Source organism: Pithys albifrons, chromosome 20, assembly GCF_047495875.1.
Source record: "Pithys albifrons albifrons isolate INPA30051 chromosome 20, PitAlb_v1, whole genome shotgun sequence".
Classification (NCBI taxonomy): Eukaryota; Metazoa; Chordata; class Aves; order Passeriformes; family Thamnophilidae; genus Pithys; species Pithys albifrons.
This window is the reverse complement of record NC_092477.1, coordinates 11061227-11087075: the sequence shown is the minus strand read 5'-3', so window position 1 is coordinate 11087075 and position 25849 is coordinate 11061227. Positions and strand designations below refer to the sequence as shown.

Sequence of the window (25849 nt, the reverse complement as noted above, 5' to 3'; positions counted from 1 at the left end):
AAGGTTTAGAAATGGTTTAATCAGAATAGAACTCTTGTTTCCTGAAAAAAAACCAAACCAGAATTCTTGCTCCTCCAAATGAAGCAGCCAAGGTACCACTGGAACTGTTCAGCACTCAGGGAGGTGAAAGCAGCTCTGGATAAATTAAAAAGAAATAACACCTGACTTGAAGTACACACAAAACAATATCCAATTTCCTTCTGCAGCAGGCACAGTGGATTGCATAATGCAATGTTTACTCTGAAAATGAGTAAAGGATGTTGGTGGTAAGTCATGGAAAAATCTGACCTGACAAATGCAAAGCTCCCTTCAGAGCACACTGATGTGCCTCAGGCAAGCACTGGGGTTCTCACAGCCAGCACCACATATCCAGCCACAACACCTGGAAATGCCTCGGGCCAAAGGGCTTTCAAACAAGGAATACTGTGTATAAAATCCCTGATCATAAATAGTAAAGCTGTGTCTGCCACTGCAACTCCTACACCGACGACCTGTAATACTTCACCTTCCACCTCTTGGATCTCATCCGGAAAAAGAAGTACATGATCATCAAAAACAGGGAGGATGCTACATAAAGGATGACACAGAGACTCATGTCTATGTTGGAAAACCCAATGCCCAGGAAGGACACAGCCTGCCTGGTCTCTCTGAGGCTCCCCGAGGCAGCAGAGCCTTTCCCGCTACCTTGGACAGCTCCGGCATTTCCCGCCGGCTGCTCCAACCCCTCCGAGCCCGAATCCACCGCCTTGCCCTGGGCCTGGCCCTGATTCCCTCGGCTTTCCCCTGGTTTCCTGGGCAGGATTTTGTCCTTCCCCTCCCTGGCAGGTCCCTGCTCGGTGTCACTGGGGTCAGTCTGGCTCTCGCTGTATGTGAGGAGAATATTGTCACTGTTATAGTGGGACTTGAGGAACTGCAGCACTTGCTCCTCATTCCAGCTGTGCAATCCTTTGATTTCTTCATGGCATGCAGGGCAAATGTCTGGAGTTGGCCACTGGACTTTGGGGAATTTGGGATCTTCAGTCAAATCACCTGATTGGGAGGAGAAAAAAATACAGTAGAAATAAATATCAGAATAAAGTTCAGTGAATGAAGTGGGGAATGAACCATCACACACCTCTGAACCATCACACACCTCTGAACCATCACACACCTCTGAACCATCACACACCTCTGAACCATCACACACCTCTGAACCATCACACACCTCTGAACCATCACACACCTCTGAACCATCACACACCTCTGAACCATCACACACCTCTGAACCATCACACACCTCACAGAGGGTATTTCCCACTTACAAACAGTGAAGTTGACCCCAAAACAGCCCCCAGGACAACAATGCTTGTATTAAACCAAGACAATCACAAACAGATTTGGAAATTCCTGTTTCCTTAGAGATGCAGCAGTTCTGACCTCAAAATACCAACACAAAATGATAATTATTTGCCTTTTCTTGAAGTGAAAGCTGCAGCACTTGAATCCCAACCCAAGCTCCAGCAACTGCTGCTTTAAAAGCAGGAAAACACAAATCTGGTCCCTCCAGGGTTAACTTGAACGATGGTGCAAAACAAACTGCTCTTTTCACTCAGTGCTCCTTAATCCCTTGCTCTGCCTGGTTTGCAGGAGCAGCTTCAAGGCCAAAGGCTCAGATATTTTCATGTTCCTGTGCTGTGAGTCATTCCAGGCTCAGCTTTGCATTATTACTGCAGCAAACTACTTCCAGTTCTTTAAAAACCACTCTCCTATTTAAGATGTATTTTTCAGCTTGTTTTTTAGCCTTTAAACTTGTAATGCTGTCTTGAATTAGATCTAATTTGAATTAATTTGATGCTCCCAGCTCTGGCCACCTCTCTGTTTGCAGAGCAGAGCTGGTGTCACCCTTTGCTCTAAAAAAACCCATTTTAATACACAGATGGAGATAATTTTTAGAAAAAAACATGCAAGAAAAACCTAATTTGTTTAGCTGTTATTAGTACATTTTTATTTTAAATATTTCAAAAGTATAGATTCTCATTTTATTATTTTTATTCCCTTTAAAGGCAGGAAACTTCTCCCTGATTTTGAGCAAAACAGGGATTCAAAGGATGCTTAAAAAATATTTGTCCCCTTGATATTTACAAGCAAGAGAACAAATTTGCTTTTTAATCTTAAAGATCACTCAGTAATCAAAATGTTTCAGTAGAGAAAGTAGAAACAACCTGGATTATGATGAGGTTACAAACAGACAACTCCCTGTACTTGGTGTTTCTTTTCTGCCAAGGAGGAAAATGCTGTAAATCCTGTTCATTCTAAAGGAAAAGGGAATAATTCCATAGGGCAGAGCCATATCCAGCCACCTCCTGACCCACCCCAAGGCTGAGCCAAGGTGTTTCCATTGCCCAGCCATCATTCCTCACTGAAAGCCTCCTGCAGGAGCACAAATACAGCTGCAGCTTTTAAGGGTGAAAATACATCACTGTCCCATGGAGGAGTTTTAGCAAACTTGAAGAGTGTAATTTACCATTATTATTTATTCCAGTGTGTTTATTCTTCTTACTAAAAGGGCATTTTAGCTGGCTGTTGCATCACCTAAATCAATATCCCTGTGAGTTTTCCAATACCTTAATGTTCTAAATAAGTGTATTGCTCCACCACTTAGCAAGGCCAAGCCAAGGGGAGTTGCCTGGTCCTGTTCAGCCCAGAAATTGCAACCAAAATTAGGGGATGCTTTTATTTAATCCCTTATCATTTACACTTTTCTTCTCCTCAGGATAAAGGAGACAAACTGTTTGTGCTCACAACAGTGTTTAATACTTCATAAACCTTGGGAATTCAGCAGCACCACAACATAAACACAATGCAGCATATTTAAATTGTAACTAATGCTACATTACCCAGATCCATAACAGCAGACAGGGATTTAGTGCAAAGAGAAACCAATTTTCTTTAGTGCTTTAGTTACTTGATACCCCCATAACAGAAGGGATTAAACACAACCAGTATTTTAACAGCACTTTTGGTCTCACTGAAAACACAATGATCTAGAGGGGGCACAGACTTCCTTCACACAGTAATTTTATTTTATTCCATTGCTGAGCTGTCAATAGTTCAGGCTCTTTTATCCTGAGAAAGCCTCTTGTTCAATTATAATTTTCTATCCAGCATTGCTCTGGAGCAAAACAAAAGCAGGTTTTAAGATCTATTTAAAGTGTTACAGGAAGAAATGTGATTCTTTTATCCACTGTTGGAGAAGGCTTTTATTCCTTTTGGAGAAGGCTTTGATTTGTACCCCAGAAAGATCCTCTCATCAGGCAATGGGTGAAACCAAATCGATTCTATGAAACCTCAGAAGAAACAACCTCTGGGAAAGGTGTTTTCTCCTTCCATCCCCTGAAGGCCCAGCACCATCTCAGGTGTTTTACACTCAGGTGTGTCCCTGCCATACCTGCCAGCCTGTTGTTCACCACGTTGTGCTTCTCCCAGAGCCACAGCACAGCCTGGTCCGAGGTTTTCACGGAATCCAGGGACTCTCTGGCCATTTCCTCAAAGTGCTGAGCACAAGCCCTGCACCCAAAGAAGTGCTGGATGTACCTCCTCAGCACCTGCAGCACCATCTGGGGATTGTCTTCCAGACCTGCAACACAAGGGAGACATTTCAGCACCTTCTGGGCAGCCCCAGCTCCAACACAGGCCCTTCAACACCAAAGTGAGCTCGGGGAAAAGAGCAGCAAATGTTGCTCCATTCTTGTTCCAGGCACATTCACACCTGACTGGAGAGCTCAGCAAACAGTCCCTGCTGTAATTCAAACACATCCAGAGCACAAGAGAAACTACACAAGTCACAAATACTTTAGAGGGATTAAAATCTTCACTCAGTTCTTAGAAAAATCCAACAAAACACATACATGTTGTCTTTTAGTAGTTCAGATATAATATTGTCCTTAAGTAGTTAATATATAATATTGTCACCAAGTTATTTTCATTCAGAAAAATACCACTCCAACAAAATACATATTGTCTTTAAGTAGTTAATATATAATATTGTCTTTAAGTAGCTCATATATAATATTGTCTTTAAATAGTTCAATATATTATATTGTCTTTAAGTAGTTCATATACAATATTATCTTTAAGTAGTTCATATACAATATTATCTTTAAGTAGTTCATCTACAATATTATCTTTAAGTAGTTAATATATAATATTGGCTTTAAGTAGTTCCTATATAATGTTGCCACTAAGTAGTTGAGGTGAGACATTTAGAGGCAAAATTATTTGGTAGTAAACAGTTCAAACAGTACTTTCCAAAATATCCTGTTTGGAAAGCTGGTCTGGGTGATCAGACACAACTATAAGGGAATTATTTCCAACACATTAAAGTTCCAAAAATGCTAATTGAGCAACAGTGCTGGCTTGAGATGGATTCAATGATCCTTGTGGGTCCCTTCCAACTCAGAATATTCTGTGATTCTGTGATTCTAAAATGCAAAGCAGCTGCTTATACCAATGCATTTAGTCTGTATAATTATGCTCAAAGTTACCCTGAACAACACATTAAATAAGAGTTAAAGATCAAGTGGTTTTTACAGTGAAATTTCCCCTTTCAAAGAGTATCTTACAATTCAAGGGAAGAAACAAACTTTGTTAAAAGGAAACCAGACATTAATTTTCAGCAGAGCACACTGTGGAATTGTTAACCATGCAGAGTTCACACTGTCTGTATGTCACAGTTCTGGCAGCAGAGACTCACTCCAATGTCTTGCCCAAAAACTAAATGAATATTAATTTTATAATGTTATTCCTTTCATGCCCAGGCACTGAAGTTGTGGTGCCTTTGCTACTGGAAAATCCAGAGTGAAACCCCCCCTGGTCAGTATTTCCCAAGGTGCCTGTGAAGCCTGTTTGTTTTTTGGGAATTAGAGCACCAGCATCTCATTACACTTATTAATTGCACAGCTTTTTTGGCACTGAATGCACCCACAGGAACAGCTACTGAGCAACATTTGCACTTTCAAGAGTGAATCAGGAATAAATAAACACAAACATGTTATTCCTTCTGTACCATTCACACTTTTTTACACTCAATAATTAATAATTAGTGCAGAAGTATAATAAGCTCTTCCCAGATGGAGAACTTTGTGGCCTTTACTGTCTCAGCAATTAGTTCTTCCATCTCTGAGTGGCTTGAAAACCTGACATAATTTGTTGAAATCCTAATGGTTTCATCTCTGTCTCACAGAATTTCTGATTCATGCTTAATTGACCCAGTAAATTATGTCAAAATGCATTTAAAAATGAGCTGTATGTTCCCACCAACACACACTTGTCAAATTAAACACATTTTATGGTGCAGATTGATCAAATTACAGCCTCCTGCTGAACACTGCAGTAATTTACTGTTACATTGTTTTTTGGGGGAAAAAATAATCCTCAACAAAACCTGCTCAAATTATCAGATCACTCATCTGTTCTAAGAAACACAAGTAGATTGTCATTACACCTTTATTAAAATAATACCATGATATTCTCACACACAGCAGCAAAAAGAACTCTTGAAAGCCAAAAAGAAATCCTGAAAATCAACCAATGTCTCTTCAGCCCTGCAATATCTGTGATTGAACAGCCATGTATAAATAAAAGCTATGAGATTAAAGCAGATTAAATTACTGTATTAAAAGAAAGGCTGAAAAATAATTTTGGAAAGTTGAAACATTTCAGACAAAACAATTTTATCGTTATTAGAAAATAATGACATTATTATTAGAAAATAATATCAAAATAATATCAAAATAATATCAAAATAATATCAAAATATCATCATTATTAGAAAATAATGACAATAAACACAACAAAAGTAACTATTTGCAGATAATCTGTGCAGGAACAGATTCATACACAGATTTAATTATATCTGTTCTCCTGTGTATGTTACACTCCTGAAAATTCATTTTGTGGGGAGAACTTTCAAATTCAGTAACAGACAAGGAAAGAATCCAGATAATTCATTATAAAATCCACAAGCCTGTCTAATTCACACCAATAGATCCTGTTACCTAAAAACTAATTTCTTTGTAATTAAATGTGCTCAGGACTTGATTTCTGCAGTGATTTGACACATCCTTGGGTGGGAGCAGCTCTGAGTTCCTTTGGATCCCTCACTGAGATTTCACTGCAGGTTCAAATTTCATCATTCAAATATTCCAAATATAGACCAATGAAAACATTCCAAGGCCAAATCCCCACGAGTTCACTCAGAGTGCCAGGCCCTGCACGCAGGGGAAACACTCAAGAAAAACACATCTGCTTCCAAAAGAAAACAAACAATTGCAAAATGGCTCATTTTGTTTGTTTTTCCTTTATCAGCCCCGAGATGAATCTTCCGTTAACATCTGCCACGTATCATCGTGTAATCCTCCTTTTCTCTCTCCTCCCAAACTCCTGCAATTCAGGGTAACCCTAATCTTTAAAGTGGACAAGAACCATCAAACCCCTACCTGTGGTGGGAGGGATTAGGGAGTACATCATGCTTTTTAGTAGATGGGATTTAAGCAAGCAATAAGGAGAGGCAAACCTCCCAAGACATAATCCCACAGTCTCAGACTGACCCAATTCTTTGGCTGTAAGAAGTGATCAGCACAGATCTGGCCCCGTTTCCAGCCAGGGGGAACTGTGCCAAAGAGTTCTCAGGTTCTGCCACGGGTTTTTACCTCCACATTGGCTGCAGCTCCTGCTCTGAACACACAACTGAAGGGGCAGTTTTGTAGAATTAAATACATTAAGAGTTTTCTTAATCAGAGCACTTTGGGCAACTCAGGCAAAAAAGGGGTTTAACTTCTGCAGGATCTTGAACAGCTGAAAATCACCCAGTGCAAACCCCCAAATTCACAGCACTAAAAGGAAGAAATTTAACCCACTGTCCCATGAAAAACAAAACAAAGAGCACAACAAAAATCAACAATAGGATGATTTGCTACCAAACCCCCCCCCGCCCTTTTCTCAAAAAGAATTATTAAGATTTGCAAGATTTTCACTGTGATTGCAAATAATGCTGGACAAACACACATATCTATAATTTGAAATGATAAAACACTTTTTTAACATACAATCAACAACTGGCAAACTGAAAATGTCTGTGTTTTATGGTTTAGTTACAGGCCATGCAGCATTCTCATATTGCTTGGAAAAGACATTTAAAAGGCTTTAAATGAGAACTAAATAGAACTGCAACCAAACAAAGCACTGTCCTGGCAAGACCAAAAATATATGAAGGCCAATAATTTAGCATTAGTAATTCTATTTTCATTGGGTGAGGAAAATAGATTATTTATCCAGCATGTTTCTTAAATAGGAATCATCACCAGAATATTAACACTCTGCTTCACAAGATGCTGCAAGTCTAAAAAGAAGCAATTTTACAGAGTGCTGGCAAAGGAATAAATCACTGCAGAGATTAATGACAGGTACATTGAGCTGAAAAAGAAACCTCCAAACAGTCATAACATTCAGTATTTAAGAACTAGCATTACAGAAGGATCAACTAATGTTGTACATCCTTTATAGCTACTGAACTCCATGGTTAAATCTCATTCTTCTCAAATTTAATTCTCAGTGCAACCTCAGGTAACCTCAATAATTTTCATCCCTTTTCAGAGAGCTCAGAATTTCTTTGTTTGAAATTTTCTCCTCTTTTTTTCTGCTTTATTACTCACACTTTATTTACCACATTTCCAGGCACAGGGGAGGCTTTCCAAACCTTCCAGCTGCAGCAGAGCTCTGACCCCTGCTGGTGCAGACCTGCAGCCACTGCCCTCCACAAATGTAATAACTGAGGATTTACACACCAAAAAAAGGAGCTGTTTACCTGTATTTATCAAAGCTTTTGGTCTCAGTGCAGCTTGAACAGTGAGGGTGTGGAAGAGCTTCCAAAGGGAGCAGCTGTAACCCCTCAGCTCTGCTCTGCTGCCCTGGCAGCCAACCCACTGAACCTTCTTGGGGAGGAATATCCCAGAAATCTGCAAAAAAGGAGATGGATTTAGGATCTATGCAGCTCTGGGACCTAAATGTACTACTGAGTGTAACAGCACAGCTGATCCTCCAGGGATTTGAGGAGATCTGAGAGTAAAGAACAGTAAATGACTTTCTCTGCACTTGTTGCTAATGAATTCATGCTCAAGGCAAATGAATTTTACACTCAGAACAATCCTTAAGTCCAAGATCCTCTGATGTACCTTTGGAAAACAACCCTCTTGTATGATAATATTGATGTCAAACCTACTCAAATTATTCTCACGGAGCACCTGAAGCAGCTTAAGCTGTAAAGGTTTGTTTTAAGCACAGTATGAACAGCACAGCCAGAGAAATGCTCCTGTGAACTCTGACAGAGCTCCAGTTTCCCTGGGCACATTAAACACTGTATTATTCCACAAGGTTTACGTGGCTCCCAGTGGTGAAACCTGAACAGCTTAAGAGGGAAAATTTAATATTATTTCTCCTTAGAATAAACCCACTACTTATTCCTTACACCAAAAATCCAGTGCAAGGTTTTACTTCCTGAGACTTCTCTCTCTGCTTCCTAAAACACACAGGAGGTTTCCAAATTTCAGAGAGGAAATAGGGAAGGAAGACTCCTAATTTCAGGGCAAAGACAGCCCCATCTCAGGGCTTTGCTTGCCAAAGTGGGATGGGATTCCAGCAAGGAAATTAAAGAGTATTTAGGGAAACTCTCCAAGAAAAATGCCCCTTTCAGTGGGTAAATTTCCCTTCATCACTTAAACTCTGACCTTTCAGAGAATCCTGCTGCAAACAGGCACAGCAAAGTCCAAAATATCCTCTGGGAATCCTGGCCCACTGGAAGCTGATCTCAGGGAACACTCTTGCTTGTTCATTACAAGCCCAGCCAGGACTGTGTGTTTCAATTCTCTCATCTCAATTTCATGTGGATTTTTTTCCCCCTGCTAACGATTTTACTTTATTTTCATTTTAACCTTCTTATAACTCCATTATGCCTGAGGGCCCATCATAAGTGATGTCTTAGATTTATAGAGAATCTTATCCTTTCCTAATGCAGCATTTGCTGGGGGAACTGGGACCAGCTTACCCGCATTTTGTTGTTGACCAGATCCAGAATAGCATCATAAGGGATTTTGTCTAATGGAAGGCTCACCAGCCACTCCTGCAGGGTCTCTAACAACTTCACCACAGGCTGACGGCCTGGAAACAGCTGAGGAAAATAAAAAAACAAGGAAGGAAAGATTTTAAAGCACAAAGCTCAGCAGCAGAAAGGCACTTTTGCCTTTATTTCAATGTTTTTGCCTTCTTCACAATGCTTTGGATTTTGTTTTGTTATGAGCAAATTGTTCTGCTTTCAGTGAAAAGCCACCTCTTACTAAGCTGGGCTTAAAAATTAGTAAGTTTTATGTGCAAAATGTTAAAAATGAAGGTAGTGAGTAACAAGCAGGAATGTTATAGAACTACTCTGACAGATTACAGAGAATTTCACATTAAGGTAATTCAGTTCAGGGTGTGGTTCAGAGTGGAAGCAACAACACAGTGAATCAGAGAGGCTGAAATCCTTCTCACTTTCAGAAGATCAGTCACAAAAAATAGTCATTTTGGGTCAGATTTCTGTGTATTTAGAAGCTGGTTATCCAAAAGAGCATTTTCCTTTTCATACATGTAAGTCACAGTGATTTCCAAAGGGATTTGGAAACAGTGACTTCCTTGACTTGGAACTCACAGAAATCACAGTCTGGCAGATGAGTGTGAGGAACTGTCAGTCAGTTAATTCACACCAGAAATGGTATTTTGTTTTAATTAGGGTTGTAATTACTACAGAATTAAGTCCAATATGCCAACCATCCTTTAGGACCCTTCCATAAGGGAGCAGGATTTCAGTAATGAGAATTCCCCAAGAAGGGAAGCAGAGACCTCTGTGCCTTTGCAGGAGAAGAGGATCAACATTTCCAAACAAAACCACCTGCAAATCATGACTGAGAGTCACAAAGAAAGTGTCACACCACAGAAAAATGCAAATAAAGACCAGCAGCCCCCTTGGAAGGGCAGGTGGAGCTGAGCAGGGACCCCAAAGGGAGCATTCCCAATTTCTGCACTAAAAGCCAGGGAAGCAAATGACATCAGCTGGCCTGGAGCCATCAGGAAGAGCAGAGGATGTTTGAGGGATAATATGATGGAAAGATTAACACCACACTTTCTTAAAGAAATGAGGCCAGTGAGAGATTTCTGCCCTCTGATGGCTGCAGGGGGGGTGGGTAAGAGACTGTCTGTCTGATTTCCAGATAAATCCAGATATTTGGAAATCATTCATAAAGGAGTTATTATTCCTTTAATAGTTATTGATTCACTCTTTTAAAATAAAACACAGAGGTAGCTACACTGGAAGTAAATATAGACTATTTCAGAAAGCTGGCATTATAAAGCAAAATTGTTTTATTTGTTTTCTATTTGTATCACATCATATTTCCCATCACTAAAATGTAGCATGCAAGCATTTTTATTTTTTAAATATTCACTAATATTCAATACCTTGGTTATTTTGAAATAATCAATTAAATTCAGTACCTCAATCATATTCCAAATTTAGATAGAAGCCACTAAGATCTCTAAACAGAACATCATTTGCCAAGTATGCATTAATGAAGTCCAAAAGGCAAGAATGAAAAACAAAGGTTGTTTTAATCCCACTGAGTTACAATAGCCACTTATCCTGAAAATCTGATAAATGGACTATATTTACAGTGGTTGTTCAATAGGCTGCAGACTGCTTAAGCTTTATTTAATTTTGAGCCCTCTAAGATTAAATTAAAATGCATTTTAACCCTGTAATTATGTCAGAACATGAAATACCTCAAACCCCACACTTGAATAAACTCACAAAACTGTTTTAAGAGGATGCACAATTTAAACACTGTGAAAGACACTTTGAGAGACTTTTGTCCCATAATAAATTTTATTGTAGAGTCTCTTCATTCTTACAAATAATCAAGGACTGGCAGTGTGTACCTTGGCAGAGATGGTGACAAAGTCCTTGAAGGTCTTTAGCTCAGCTCCCTCCAGAGTCTTGTGCGTGGCGAGTTCCACCCTGAGCAGGAAATGCAATCCCGACTCAAGGTCAGCCATGTACAGCCTGGACCTGGAAAACACACAAATCAGGGCACAAACTGGCAGTTCCTTTGCTTGTTTGCTCACCAGTCAGGAGGATAAATTGATATAAAGAGGTGTCATTGAAGCCCCAACAGTGGCAGCCCCACGGTGAGTGGAGTTATCCCAGTTTGGACTCCTCCGTTCTCTTCAGGGTTTGGACAAATGAAGCACAGCCAGACTTAAGAAAGTTTTTTTTATATTTAACTGAACTTTTTGCCTCCCAGCCAGCTTTACCTTGCAATGAAATTACAGCCCTGACATTGTCAGCAAGGAAATGAGTGGGGTAAGGAAATTGCAGCTTCTCTGCTGGGTTGGCCACAAAGAGAAAAATGGCACGTTATGGACAAAGGAAACTCCTGTTCAACCACAGAGGGTTATGCACAGAGCAGGGGTGCAAACAGGACTGGAAATGGCAGTGCTGGAAAGGACTGAGCACACAAATCCTCTCCCAAATGCAGTAGTTTTACTGCAGGTCCTTTCAGCTCTTAAGACAGAACTGGGCACCTTATGACAGGTCCAAGAAAACACATAAAACAAATCAAACATTTTAAAAGTTCCTTCTCACAGCCCAATATCTCCACAAGAAACCCCCCTTTACAGAGTGCAAATGCATCAAGCACACACTCCCAGCTTTCAGACACTGAGACTGAGCAATGGAACTGAACAAACACAGGGTCACACAGTTAATAATTAACTCTTGTAAGAGTTCTACTACTGTTCACTACTGTTTTTACAAACACAGAATTAAAAAACAATCACTCAAGAAATTCAAGAAATTGGCTGGCCCCACCTCCTAAATTACATGCAGAAAAGAACATATTAAAATACAGAATATTCTATATCTTAGCAGCTCAAATTACAGACTTACTCTGAATTTATCACCTTAATTAATAATGTACTCACTTAAATTTTAAAAAACAGCAAAATTCTGCTTCAAGTTTCTTAAATAAAGAGATATCCACATGAATGCAGGAGGTTCTTCCAAAGGTTCCTATTTAGAAGATACTTGGACTGGAGATTCATGTCAACAAGATTTTGCCTTGCTGGAAAGCAGCTCAATTTAACTAAGTTGTTTTGCTAAGAGAATGTTTCATATAAAGTACTTTATAATAGTCCTTGAAAGAAGATGACACTAATAGTGTCTATGAAAGGAAAATAAGTAGTAAATTAAAGCACTCAGACCTCCATCTTTCCATCTAAAGATGCTGAGGGATTATCTCTCTGCAAAGGCTTTACATCCTTCTCTCTCAAACAGACACAGAGGGAAAGAGGGTGAAGATAAACCTTGCAGGGTTTGGGATATAAACATCCTTTCCAGTGAGTGCAGTATTTGTATTTTCTGTCATACTTGCATTATTCAGTGGGCACTGCTCTACTATCACACACACAGAGAACTCTCCTTTTCTGCAGAAATGTTACAGTTTTTATCCCACTATTTAATTTTTAAAGGCACTAATTACTTCCTGAGGTTTTCCAACCATTCAAATCAGTAATGGGTGAAAAGTTTTTGGTATTTTGAAATTCACTGAATACTTAATTACACTTTTAGAGAAAAACATGCCTTGCTAAGCAGTGCAGATGCTGCTAAAACCAAAATACTGGCAGCCCTCAGTAACTTCATCTCTGAATTGTTTGAACATTCAGTAGAGATCAACCTGTTCTACTCAAGCTGCATCCTCTGGGATGGAAGGAAGTAAAAACTGGAGCTGCACTAGAATTTTATAATAAATTACACCACAACTTGCCACGGGGCAAGAAAAACCTGCAAGCAGATTTTAACAATCAGGTATTGATCTGAAAATCAAGGGTGTCACTTACTTATCAAACTCCCTCCACACCTTGGTTTCTGTGCTCTCCTCTTTGTTTTCTTGAGCAGGCAGCTGGAGTGGCAAGAGGAGTTTTTTTCTTACACCAGGCAGTGACTTTAAATACGAAGAAAAGAAGGACCGTAGAGGCTTCAAACTGCACAGCAATAAAAAAGAGAGATTACTTTTAATCTCAGGCTAAGTGAATGTCCAAAGCAAATCAGTACATTTATAAAACCAGCTATTCACTTTGGTTGATGTTTCACAGTCCTAGAGCAGCACGGCATGTTCTGATACAAAGTGACATGAAATAATGTTCAATTCAGGAATACCAGTTTGGATTAGTGATGTGAAATTCCATTCAGAGTAAGAACAAATAACATTCAGCACAATGTCCATTTACACCTTACCCAAAATGGAACAAGTATTTTGACTTAGATTCAAGTTTTTCTTAGAACTTCGGTGCTTCATTTATTTTTTCCACTTTTATTCCCACGTTTTTTCCTTTCAGATGTACCATAGAAATAAATTAGAGCTACAAATAGGCAGCAGTACTAAATAAAAGTAGTATTAAGTCTCATATTGCTCATAGGGGTAACACAGAACTTCAGGCAGTGCAATGTATTGATGACATTCCAGGACACAATGTCACTGTTACAGGCAAAAGGAGGTTATAGAATTGTATATAGAATTATTATCTTATAGAATTATTGCTTTGTATAAAAGGAATCCATGGAAGTTTTAAAACTTAAATGACCCTCCTCATGCTCCCCTGTGACAATTACTTACTTGTTAATTAGCCCATGGGAGCCATTTGGCTGTACCAGGTAGCAGGAGGGCACTGAGGGCACACCCAGTTTCTCAAGCAAAGCCTTGTCAAAATTCAGGGCCCTCCTCACCACGATGTTCTCGTACTGGATCATGTCTAAGATGACCTGGTAATGAGAAGGTGACAGGAACTGTACAATGTTCAAGGAACAGCCAACCTGGCAGGACAAGGCACATAAACAGGTGAGGAGCATCATCCTTTAGGGCATCATTGAGCTGTTTGCCAAGGAAATGCAGCCATGAGTACTCTGCACAGCAACAATTGCACCTCAAGAAGATTTACTCTTCTCTGGAAATTATTACTCCTATCTTCCTTTTTTTTACATTTTTCTGGGTCTATCCTGGTCTTTTCCTCCTTCCTTCCATCAGTGCTAACATGTGGCCTTCCCTCCTTCAGGAGCTGGGACAGGTCTGCCCACATTGTCTTATATTCTAAAAAGGAAAACAATGTTATTTTGTATTTCACTAAACTATTGTATAAAGCTAAAATGCTACATAACATCAGCAACTACTTTTTCTTCTGAAAGCAGAGCCCACTTTGTGTCAATCAGATGACTCTCAGTCTTCCCCTCTACCAGCAGGATCAAAGCAAGTGTCACAAAAAGCTGAAGAACTTTCTAATATTCCCATTTCTTTCCTCCAGAAATGCCCACTTGTGTCAACACAGCAGATTGCAGGACACAAAGGCCTGGAAGCAGAGCCTCCCAAAGTGACTCTCCCTTTTGGCAGCACTCTCTCCTCCCCTCATGCAACTGGGCCATCTCAGCATCAAATCTAATTAGAAACATTTTGCAGACATTGGATGTTTCTACACAGATTATGGCTAGATAATTATGCAATTTATTTTCTTCACTTATCCTAGATCTTGGCAGGAAGAGAAAAGCAGCAGTTGTCTGAGCTAACAGCAGGCTCATTAGGTGGGGAAAAGATGCCAAATCAAATATTTTACTGATGGAGTGGAGGAAGCAAAAACCAAAGGCTTCCACTTTTGCCTTGTCTCAGAGATGTGAGAATAATTTTATGCTGTCATCTTGATTTAGAATATAATTTCCCAAAATTTATATGTGAAGAAAGGGAACTGGAGAATTTAGATTATTATAAACTGCTGAAATTTGCTTGGAAGAATGAATATTATAAATGGTTCCCCAGCAGCAACAAAACAGCAACATAATCTGACAATATTTTTGTTGTGATCTTCCAAATGTTGAAAGAAGAAAGAATTGTGCTAACAGTGACATTGATACATTAATCTCCCACTGAAACATGAATGGAAGAAGTCAACATGACATCACTTTGTTTTGTGAGCAAGTTCCTCTGTGTGACTGAACCACAGCCCCATAAAATCCCTTGGCTTTGTGATTCCTCAAACATCCGTGACCTGCCCTTTTATGACCCTTGGATTCAGTCCTGGAATCAGGTTGTTGCTTGGCTAAATACCCTCCAATTCAGCTGTGTGAGGACAACACTCCTGCCCAGTCACAGTTACCTCTCGTCCAATGTAGGAGCTGTTACTTTCAAACACTATGGCAGTGTAATGGTGGCTGTTCTTGTCAAAAAGGGCAGTAATATCACTGGACCTTTAATAAAAGAAAAGCAATTTAGCACAGGTAGAATGTTATCACAGGGGGAATGTTATCACAGGGGGAATGTTATCACAGGGGGAATTTCCTTTTGCAATCTCACAGCAGAACTGATAATAAAAAAAACCCTCATGTCATCTTCAATAAAACCTCCTGCATTTCATTTAATTACCTGAGGAAACCCAAGCAGGTGCATTTGAACCAGGGAACTTACCCAACTGGGTCCAGTGGTGGGCAGGCAGGAGGCCTCACCTCCTGGGAGTGGTTCTGGAGGAAGTCAATCATCGTCTGCCTCACTGTCTGCAGCTCTCGATCTGCTCCTGCTGAGAACAGGGCACAGAAGAGACCACCCTGCAGCAACTGGGGCTGAACAACTCCCAGGCAGCTCTGCTGTGCAGGCAGCTCTGCTGTGCAGGCAGCTCTGCTCATGCTTTGCTCTGGTTGTGCTTTAAATTCAGACTTAAACCCCAGAAAACTATTTGGCTGAAGAACAGGAACTAAGGCTTCAGTTGTAGGATTTCATTTTAATGCTGATATCAGATCACATTTACAAGCTGTCAACCCACCCCAAAATTAATACAACCCAACTTTTCCAAATCTATCCATCTGCCTGCCTTGCTGATTTTCTCTTTAAACAATGCCTGAGTCTCAGTCTGTGAACACTTTCCCAGTAGTCAGGTTGGGCAACTTCAGGAGCTTTTTTGCAATAAGGGTATTAATGATGAATTAAAACCTGTATCAACTCTACCAAATGGGCCAGGAAATGATATGAAGAAATAACTAAGTGTGAGAATATTTTATTTGCTTCAAGAAAAATCAATTAAAAAGCAGGAACTATCACAAAAAGTAACAGGTACAAGTGTGGTTCTGTTGGCCAGGAAGGGTTAATGGTGCAGGTGGTCTCTCCTCTGACCTCTGGCCTTGTAAATGTTAATCCATTGAAAGGGACAACCTCACTTTTGTCCCAGACAAACCACCTCAAGCTGTGATCCTGTCAGACACAGGGGATAAGCCTGTTTTCAGCCAGCCCACAGCTGAATGGGGGCTCTCCCAGTGCAATTCAGGGTGCCTGGGAAGTGGCTCACAGATCAAAAGGCACCAGAGTTGGGATTGAGCAAATTGGATCTCCTGCCAATGAGGTGTGTGGTGGAAAAACAGGAATTAAAAAAATTATCCAGCCATTTGGGAAAATAAGGAGCTACATTAAAACAAAAAGATAAATGTGAGCCCTAAGTTCTTGAATAAATGTTTCTCCTGTCAAAAATTCTGCCATACAGAACTTGGAATATTCTGTCTTTAAAAGCTGTTTAGTGTCCAAACTAACTGACAGGCAAAGGGATTTTGTTGTGTGACACTTCCCTGGCTCACAGGAAACTGCTCTGGGACTCCTTAAAGTTGGATTTTCTTACCTTGGTAGTTTTCTCCAGTAGTGAACTGCTTTGTAAATGCTTTGAAGTACTGTAGGGGAAAAAAGAAAAGTCATTGTAACAAACAAAAAGCACATTTTGGGAACAAGAATTTTTACTTTTACAGCTCTAACTACAAAACATTTTTATCTAAGAGTTTTCCCTCTTGGTCTATGAGTTCCAAAGACCTGTTTCTCACCTTCCATGAGGGTAACTCATGTGCACCACTCAAAACTCTGATAACAATAAAGCCAACTTTTAGAGGAAAAACACTCTAATGCTTAATTCACTAATGTAGATTGTTCCTTTACTGCAAACACCGACCCAAACACGAGTGAAGTGATTCCTAAATCAGAGTTACCAGCTCTGCATATACTTGGAACACTATTCCTGTTTTCCCAACTCCCTCCAGTGGTTAAACAGGAGATCTAAGGGAGCTTGGCTGCCTTCTGCTACGAAAAATAGAAATTATTCAGTGCCTAATGAAGTCTGTGTTTCAATTTACACCTAAAACTTTGAAGATTAAAAAAAAATCCTGTTTTATCAGGGTAAAAGATCACAAATCCTGCAGGGAAATGGCTCCTGTTCCCTCTCATCACAAACACAGTTTATTCAGCTCTCCCCATCCACCACGTTCTGCTCATCCTCACAGTTATAATGAGATTATACAGACTGACAGAGGCAGAGAAGGCAAAAACTGCATTTAGATTTAAAAATGAACAATGGTAGATACTTCTGGCCAACACAAGATCTTTTTAAAAGCCAGTTTAAGCAAATGATGAAATTAATTAGAAAAATAGTGAAAGATCAATCAAGGGGAAATTTTTAATTGGTCATGAAATCAGCTGTTCTCATGGGGCAGTTTCACTGCATTTCCTTTGCTTTCACACACCAAAACTAAAACCACTATTAATAAACACCTCATATTTGAATTGGAAAAATACTTATACCAATTGTTATTATCTAATGAATCCATTCAATCTGGGTGTTATATAAATGTACCAACACAGTACTTTCTATGAGAATGTTCCAGATCCACAATTTCTGCTCTGAACAGCTGCATCACCTCTTGCATTCAGCAAAAAAAACTCAAATTAATCTTTGATCAAGTATGCAGTTTTCTCAGAAAAAGCAAAGTACAAGCCCAGCTACAGAACAGTAAGTTACACATAATTTTTGGGGTTTAGTTCCTACAAAACAGGCATTATTTGCCTCAGGCAGGACGTTCTGCACTCACCCTGAAGGTCGGGTAGTAGCGAATCCCGTACTCCTTGCAGGTCTCGTGGTTCTCCTGCTCCCCACAGTCCAGCACACCAACCCTGATTGCAGATTCCCAGTCTGAAAACAAAGACACTCTCTCAATTTGCAGCAGGAGTGATCAGGGATCCCAGCTGATGGACTGCCCTGCTTCCCAAGGAAACAGGCACAGGGCTCAGAGAGATTCCAGGGCACAAATTCCAGCCCTCGGTCGATTCTCATTTGCTGCTCATTTCCATCCCCCAGTGTAACACAAGCTACTGATTTCTAAAATAACTAAAACCTCCCTGTTTTAATTGGCTGCCTGAGTATTTTCAATGCACCTAAAGAGGAATCCCAACAGACAGTGCAGCACTTTCAGGGTTGAAAACATTTTACTGGATCCAGGAGGATGAGATCAGGGTCATCCCAACACTTCCAAGACACCAGATTGTATTCCCCAGCTTTTCCCATTAGCTGTGCTCATAAAATAAGGCATGCAGAGTATGGAAATGAATAAAATGAATCCAGCAGTTACTCATCCACATGGCTGTCACTTACAAAACCGTAAATTTGATGTATCTTGTATTACAGGGTTTTAACAAGCTGGTTTTTCTCCAAGTTACAGTTTCCTGAGAGGCCTCAGGATCTCACACAGGGGCTGCTGAAACTTGTCTGTATCCCCCAGTACTGCTCAGAAATACATCAGATAACCCCCCCCAAATACTGAATTTTAACCAGGAGTGCTAAATAGTTGAGTTTGAGCATCACTGTGAGTGTTCCTTATACGTGTTTCATCACAATAACCACAAGAGTTCAAGTATTTCTATAAATATGCTCATATAACTTCAATAAAAGCTTTCAACCAACTTACAGCTTTTGCCTTCTCTTTCTGCAGGCTTTGCTGCAGCAATCACTTGAAGGAAGAACCACTCCAAGTGACTCCTTAGACAGTTATCTTTTAAAGCAAAGTTAAATCAAACCAGCCGTGGGTGGAATCTGAAGGTCCCCCACAATCTCCAAGTATCAATAAAATTTAAAAAGCACTAAAATTAAACTTGCTTTTATAGCAGAGAGCATGAAAGCTTCATCAAGTTCAAGAGCTGATGGACAGTTGCTTTGCCAAACTGCTTTTGAAATTAAGCTTGACCTTTATTTGCCTTTGGAGGAGTTGGGGCAGCAGAGGGAGAGTTTTGTGCTGGACATGCCAAGAGCTGAGCGGGCACCAGGAGACACCACAAACATTCTGGAGCAGATGGGCACCCATTCACAGCAGCACAAAGGACACAACAGCCTATTCCATCAAATAAAATGCAAAATACAACAGAAAAGTTTGGCTTCTGGGTATCTCTCCCATTCAACTTGCAGCACTCCCCCTTTCCCCACCTGTCTGGATCCTCCTCCACACCATGAATAGATCCCAATGCAAATAAAGCCCCACACGACAAAGCCCCCCCAGCCCAGCCAAAGCCCCGGGTTCAGGAGCACCAGCTGGGGGGGTTGTGCTGCTCAGCATTCCTGCTGCTGGAAAAGCAGCTTTTCCTTCCTCAGGGAGGCCAGTGTGGCTGGAAAGCACAGCCTGTACTCTGGAGTTTACAGTGACAGAGCAGCCTGGGCTGGCTTGTTTAACATGCTGATTAATTATAAATTAGCATCAGTAGCTTTGAAATCCTGACTCAAAAACGATGTGAAGGAGGCAGATGAGTGACACATTAACCAACACAATTGCTGGTCATGCTAAGCAAGTTCCAGTGAGTGACAGGACTGTCTTGGACAAACTGGAACCCACAGGTTGGCCAAACCTTCCTGCTACAGAACTCCAAGCACTGAATTACAAGGAATAAGCTTTCTTTTCCTAACCCTTGGCACTCTCTCCAGCTGGGTGTTCTCAGGTCACTCAGCTCATCCCACCCCACCTGCTACTTGAGAGTTGCCCATTTTAACACTTGTCTGTGTCCTGAACAATGAGGAGGTTTCTGCAGTTCCCACCAAAAGTGTTCAAAGAACAGCTTGGAGAAGGAAACCATCACTGCTGGATTGGGAACAACAACTGCTAAATTTGGAACAGTTGTTCCAAATCCTGAGGAGTGAATTGCTTCTTTCTGTAATTCTAGATGGGATTTCCAAGGGTTTGTAACTTCTACACAGAAAATCACCACAGAGTTCCAGCCCACAGGCATTTTGCTGGATGGATTCAATCATCTTTTAAGACAGAAAAAGGACAATTAACTCCAATGGCCACTTTGGACACTGCTGTAAGAAAATAAAATGTGACTCTGAGCTTAAAGCCTGTTCTGAGAGGAGAGGAGGGAGTATCAAAATCAACACACAAATGACACAAAAGCAAGCACTGATCCTATTTTTGAGGATTATGTTCTGCTATCAAGTCTGCTATGGTTGTACTGCCAAGATTTAACAAATGAGAAATTAAATTAAAACCATGTCTATTAGCACAGGCCTTTTATGGACAAAGTAGTAGCATCAATTTAGCTGGATTTTTTTTGGATACCAAACCAGCAAACACAACCACAGTGACCCAGGAGCTCCCTGATGTAAATGAAGCTGCATCCTCAAGGATGGCTTTAATATCCCAGCAGATGAGAAAGTATTTTTGGAAAAGAAATGTTGAGGCAGCCTAAGTGGGCAAAACATTCTGGGTTTGGTTTCTTTGATGAAGCTCCCAAAGAAAAGTGTGACTGTTCTCAGTCTCCCACTAAAATTCAATCATTCCAACTTGAAAATGGAAACATTTTCCTGACAAACACCACCAGAAACCAATTGCATTTGCTGGTAGTGCCAATGTCCACAAACACCAAAATTCACTTTCTAAATGAAAGTTTTCACAAAAATTCAAAGGATTGAAGAAGAGAGAGGCCTTTAAGTGGTTATAGTAATACAAGTGCTTATCAGCATTTGCAGTTATCATGACTGTAGATGAGAAAGAAAATACATATTTGAAGAAATTACAAGTTACAAAGGTATCAGACCTCTGTAGTAATATATAAACATGTCCCTGTTTTATTTTGACAAAAGCTCTGGTCAGTTAAGGCTCTTTTTGACCTTCACTGAAGTGCTCAAACACCTCCTTGTTACTTCAGAGAAGAAAATTTAATATATTTTGGCCACAAGCAAATCAAAGCAGTAAGGAAAATGTTACATAAACAGAAAAAAAGCCACTGGTTTTATAAACAACACCCCCATGTAAGAAAGGAGCATTTGGGCTGCTCTGAAGCCACAACTGCTCTGTGCTTTTCTGGTTTGGAGTCTCTGCTCATCACTCAGAATTCCTCAGCACGTGGTGAGTTCATCAGGGCCTATTTTTGGGTGGGCCTTCATTTCCACACATCCAACCCCTGTACCCCCAACATGCACCTACATCTCTTATTAACTGTTAACACTTTTCTGAGTGTCAGAGAAGAGCCAGAGCTCTTCACCCCCCTCAATCAGAAACCTCAAGTACATTACAACTTCTGCCTCCATCCTGGACAAACCTCTTGGGTAAAATGTGAAGTTATCAGCAGTTTAAAAGCCTTTTATAACACTGTATTAAGCATGACATTTCCTACAAATTCGATCTCAGGTTTCCTCCCCAGCAGAGGTTTTGAATTTAACCAATACCTGGGGGGCCTGTTTGTTTCCTTACATCTAAAACCAGAGTAAAACACTTCAGCACCTGCCAAAAACCTCAGCAGGCTGGCACAGCAAGGCAGGTTCCTCAGTGTTATTCTTAATTCACCATATGATAAAACTGAAACCTGGTTCTCACTTTGCTTGTTTTTTATTTCCTGGTGGTCTTTTCCCCCCTTCTAGGCCATCCACACTATATTGAATTCTCAAGATACAGACCAAACACCTGCATGGCCTTTCCAGTATCACAATACTTTTTATTTAGCTTCAAAAATAGGGTGTTCTCCTTACAAAACATTCAGAAGGTAAATATTTTGCTTTCAAGAGTTCTGTCTAAACAAACCATGGATGCTTGTGTGTAAATCCACAGCTGGGTCACTCCACGTGCATGTGAGGTGATGTTTTATCCCTGGATTCCTGTGAAACTCCTAATTTGGTGATGTGCTACCACCATCCATGCCTTGCTCTGTGCCATGTGCCATTCTGGCAGCATTGGCACCACCAGGAGAGTGGGATGAGGAGGGATGTTCACACACCAAGGGACCACCAGAGCAATGGGATGAGGAGGGATGTTCACACACCAAGGGACCACCAGAGCAAAGGGATGAGGAGGGATGTTCACACACCAAGGAACCACCAGAGCAGAGCAATGGGATAAGAGGTGATGCTCACACACTGAGGTACCATCAGGGAAATGGGATGGGGGTGACACACCAAGGTACCACCAGACATGTGGGATGAGGGAGGGGTGACACACACACTCAAAACACAACCAGAGCAGGAGATGAGGAGTGAAATTTACACTCAGACCACCACCAGAGCAGCAGACGGGGGTGATGCCCACACACCAAAGCACCACCAGGGGAAGTGGGATGGGAAGTGATGCTCACACACCAAGGTACCACCAGAGCAAGGGATGAGGATGCTGCTCACACACCAAAGCACCACCAAAACAGAGGGATGGGGTGGTGATGCTCAAACACTGAGGTACTACCAGAGCAGAGGACGAGGGCTGATTCTCCCACACCAGAGCAGGGGGTGAGGGTGATGCTCACACTCAGAACACCACAAGGGAAGGAGGGATGATGCTCACACCTGAAACACCACCAGAGCAGGAGATGAGGGTGATGCTCACGCTCAGACCACCACCAGAGCAGCAGAGAGGGGTGATGCTCACACTCACCACACCACCTGAGCAGCAGAGAGGGGTGATGCTCACACTCACCACACCACTAGAGCAGAAGATGAGGGTGATGCTCACACTCAGCACACCACTAGAGCAGAAGATGAGGGTGATGCTCACACTCAGCACACCACTAGAGCAGAAGATGAGGGTGATGCTCACACTCAGCACACCACTAGAGCAGAAGATGAGGGTGATGCTCACACTCAGCACACCACTAGCGCAGCAGACAGGGATGATGCTCACACAGCACCCGGCCCCGCTGGCACGGCCCGCACGGCCCACGGGTCCCAGAGCGCCCGAGGCCACACGGCCCCCCAGCCCAGCGCCCCTCGGGCTCCGCCGTGGCCCCGGGCCCGGCCCCAGCCTTACCTTTGACGTCCCCCGCCAGCGCCCGCCAGGTGGGAGCGAAGGAGACGCAGTGGCCGCAGGACGAGCTGTAGAACTGCACCACCCAGGCGGCCGACGAGTTGAGCAGCGCCGGCCGCACCGAGCCGGCCGTCAGCACGGTCAGCGGGTCATGGCCGGGCCGGTACAGCCGAGCGGCCGCGGCCGCCGCGAGGAGCACCGGGAGCAGCGCCGGGATCGGGATCGGGATCCGGAGCGGCCCCGGGAGCGAGAGCAGCGCCCGCCACCCCCCGCCCGCCGCCGCCATGTTGGGCCGCGCGAGAGGGGCGGGGCGGGGCCGCGCCATAGCAACGAGCCCGCCATGGCGGCCCGGCCGGGCTGCGGGTGTGCTGAGAGGAGTGAGGGGTGTCCCCTGTCGGGAGTGAGGAGCGTCCCCTGTCCCTGAGGGGAGTGAGGAGTGTCCCCTGTGTCCTGAGGGGAGTGAGGAGTGTCCCCTGTCCCTGAGGGGAGTGAGGGGTGTCCCCTGTGTCCTGAGGGGAGTGAGGGGTGTCCCCTGTCCCTGAGGGGAGTGAGGAGTGTCCCCTGTGTCCTGAGGGGAGTGAGGGGTGTCCCCTGTGTCCTGTGAGGGGAGTGAGGAGTGTCCTCTGTCCCTGAGGGGAGTGAGGGGTGTCCTGTGAAGGGAGTGAGGAATGTCCCCTGTCCCCTGAGGGGAGTGAGGAGTGTCCTGTGTCCTGTGAGGGGAGTGAGGAGTGTCCCCTGTCACAGAGGGGAACAAGGGGTGTCCTGTGTCCTGAGGGGAGTGAGGGGTGTCCCCTGTCCCTGAGGGAAGTGGATAGTGTCCTGAGGGGAGTGAGGAGTGTCCTCTATCACTGAAGGGAACAAAGAGTGTCCCCTGCCTCCTAGGGGAGTGAGGAGTGTCCTGTTCCCTGAGGGGAGTGAGGAGTGTCCACTGTCCTGAGAAAAGCAGGGACTGTCCTGTGTCCTGAAGGGAACAAGGACTCTCCTGTGTCCTGAGGGAAACAGGGACTGTCGTGTGCCCTTGAGGGAAGTGAGGAATATTCCCTGTCCCTGTGAGGGGAACAAAGAGTGTCCCGAGTGTCCCCTGTCCCTGTGGGGAGAACCAAGAGTGTCCCCTGAGTGTCCCCTGTCCCTGTGAGGGGAACGAGGAGTGTCCCATGTCCCCTGACTCTCCCCTGTCCCCTGAGCGAGGACTGTCCTGTGTCCCTGTGAGGGGAGCAATGACTGTCCCGTGTCCCTCTGAGCATTTCAAAATGTAATATGTAATTCTCTTAAGAAAGGATGTTCTTTGGTGTTTGACCTTTGTGTACTTTCAAGGCCAGTCAAGGAGAAAGGGGATTTAACCCATGAAACAGCAGCTGATAAACAAGCTCTGAGTGATGTCCATGTGTTAGAAACACCAAATTATGTGTTGGTAGAATTGTTAAGGTCCAGGGCTGGACATATTTTACTCATGGAGGAGTTTAACAAAGGGCCCTTCCAACCTGACCCATCCTGGGATTTTAGACCCTTTTCCAGCTCTGGCCACAGTAGGGAAGTCTCATTTCTAAATACAGGCTCAAGAATTTTCATTACATTAATGAGAGGCAGAAAACCAACAATGTCCCCAGAGGAGTTTAAAACTCAGATAATGAATGACTGAGGTCACTGATAAGACAATTCTTGCTTCTGTTACTCACAAACACTTGAAGAACAAGTAGGAAACAAATGGGTCTAAATTTTTCATTCAGGGCCATGGGTATGAATTCAGAAGTTAGAATTGAATTTGTTCTTGTTTCTGGCCAGGAACCCACAGGCAGTACAAGGGTGGGAACCTTATTACAGTAAAACAATTTTCTGAGAATTGAGTAACAGATTCTCCCACTTTTGCCTTTTCTTTTCCTGATCCTCTCTGTTTTTTTGACCATTAATATCTGAAGTGGTTCAGTCACATCTTTTGATCCATACCCACAGCTACAAACTAAATGGTTTCTCATATCACGTCCCAGCTTTGGGCTTTTCTGGCTCTATTTTTCCTGGGTACAGCAAGCAACAAAATAGATGGATACAACAGCAGAGCCCAACAGCTCCAAAGAATTGAAAAATCTTGTGGCAGCTGCTAATTAGGATTTTAAAAATCTGCAGTGCCAAAGGTGTTTCAGAGCACATTTTATTGCTAAGAATTGCTATATGGATGAAGATGAAAGAGATGGATTACAGGAAAATTAAATGTGGGGTTTAACTGAGAAATAATCATTTTCTATGAAAGATAATGACTCCTCTTGAGGGTAGTATCAAGATTTATTGACCCAGGAGGTTAATATTGATCAAACCCAAGGCAAACAAAATATTAGACCTTGAAGGAGAGTAATCTTGATATTGAAGTCTTGCCACTGAGTGAACAGGTCAATATATCTGGGTGCCAGAATCTCAGCTTTTGAGCAGAGAATGGTGGGGGATATTAAACATGTCTGACATGTTCTGGGTACACACTTTTTATTCTCATCAGGAGGAGTTACTTTATAGCTGTGTCCTTCCCTCCAGAGCCTCCTGTGAGGCCTCTCAGGCTTCACTCACAAATCTAATTGCAAATATGATGGTTATCTGCTCAGGTGGAACATAAGGCAAGCAAGTCCTTCAACTCTTTATTCATATTTAAGTGATATCTTTAATAGTTTTCATTCCAGCACAAGGATC

The 25849-nt window shown here is 42.3% G+C and overlaps 1 protein-coding gene across 1 annotated transcript; it reads right to left on the bottom strand.

Moving 5' to 3' along the window:
- QSOX2 (quiescin sulfhydryl oxidase 2) lies at window positions 1-23463 on the bottom strand. The gene is made up of 12 exons (XM_071574417.1): window positions 23180-23463; window positions 17999-18099; window positions 16765-16813; window positions 15570-15675; window positions 15262-15352; window positions 13737-13882; window positions 12961-13104; window positions 11002-11131; window positions 9080-9202; window positions 7844-7994; window positions 3428-3616; window positions 1-1029 (listed from the first exon to the last, which is right to left on the bottom strand). Exons 1-12 carry the CDS (start codon window positions 23460-23462, stop codon window positions 479-481), a joined length of 2064 nt encoding a protein of 687 aa, XP_071430518.1. The 5' UTR covers window position 23463; the 3' UTR covers window positions 1-478.
- Between the last annotated feature and the right edge of the window lie 2386 nt (window positions 23464-25849).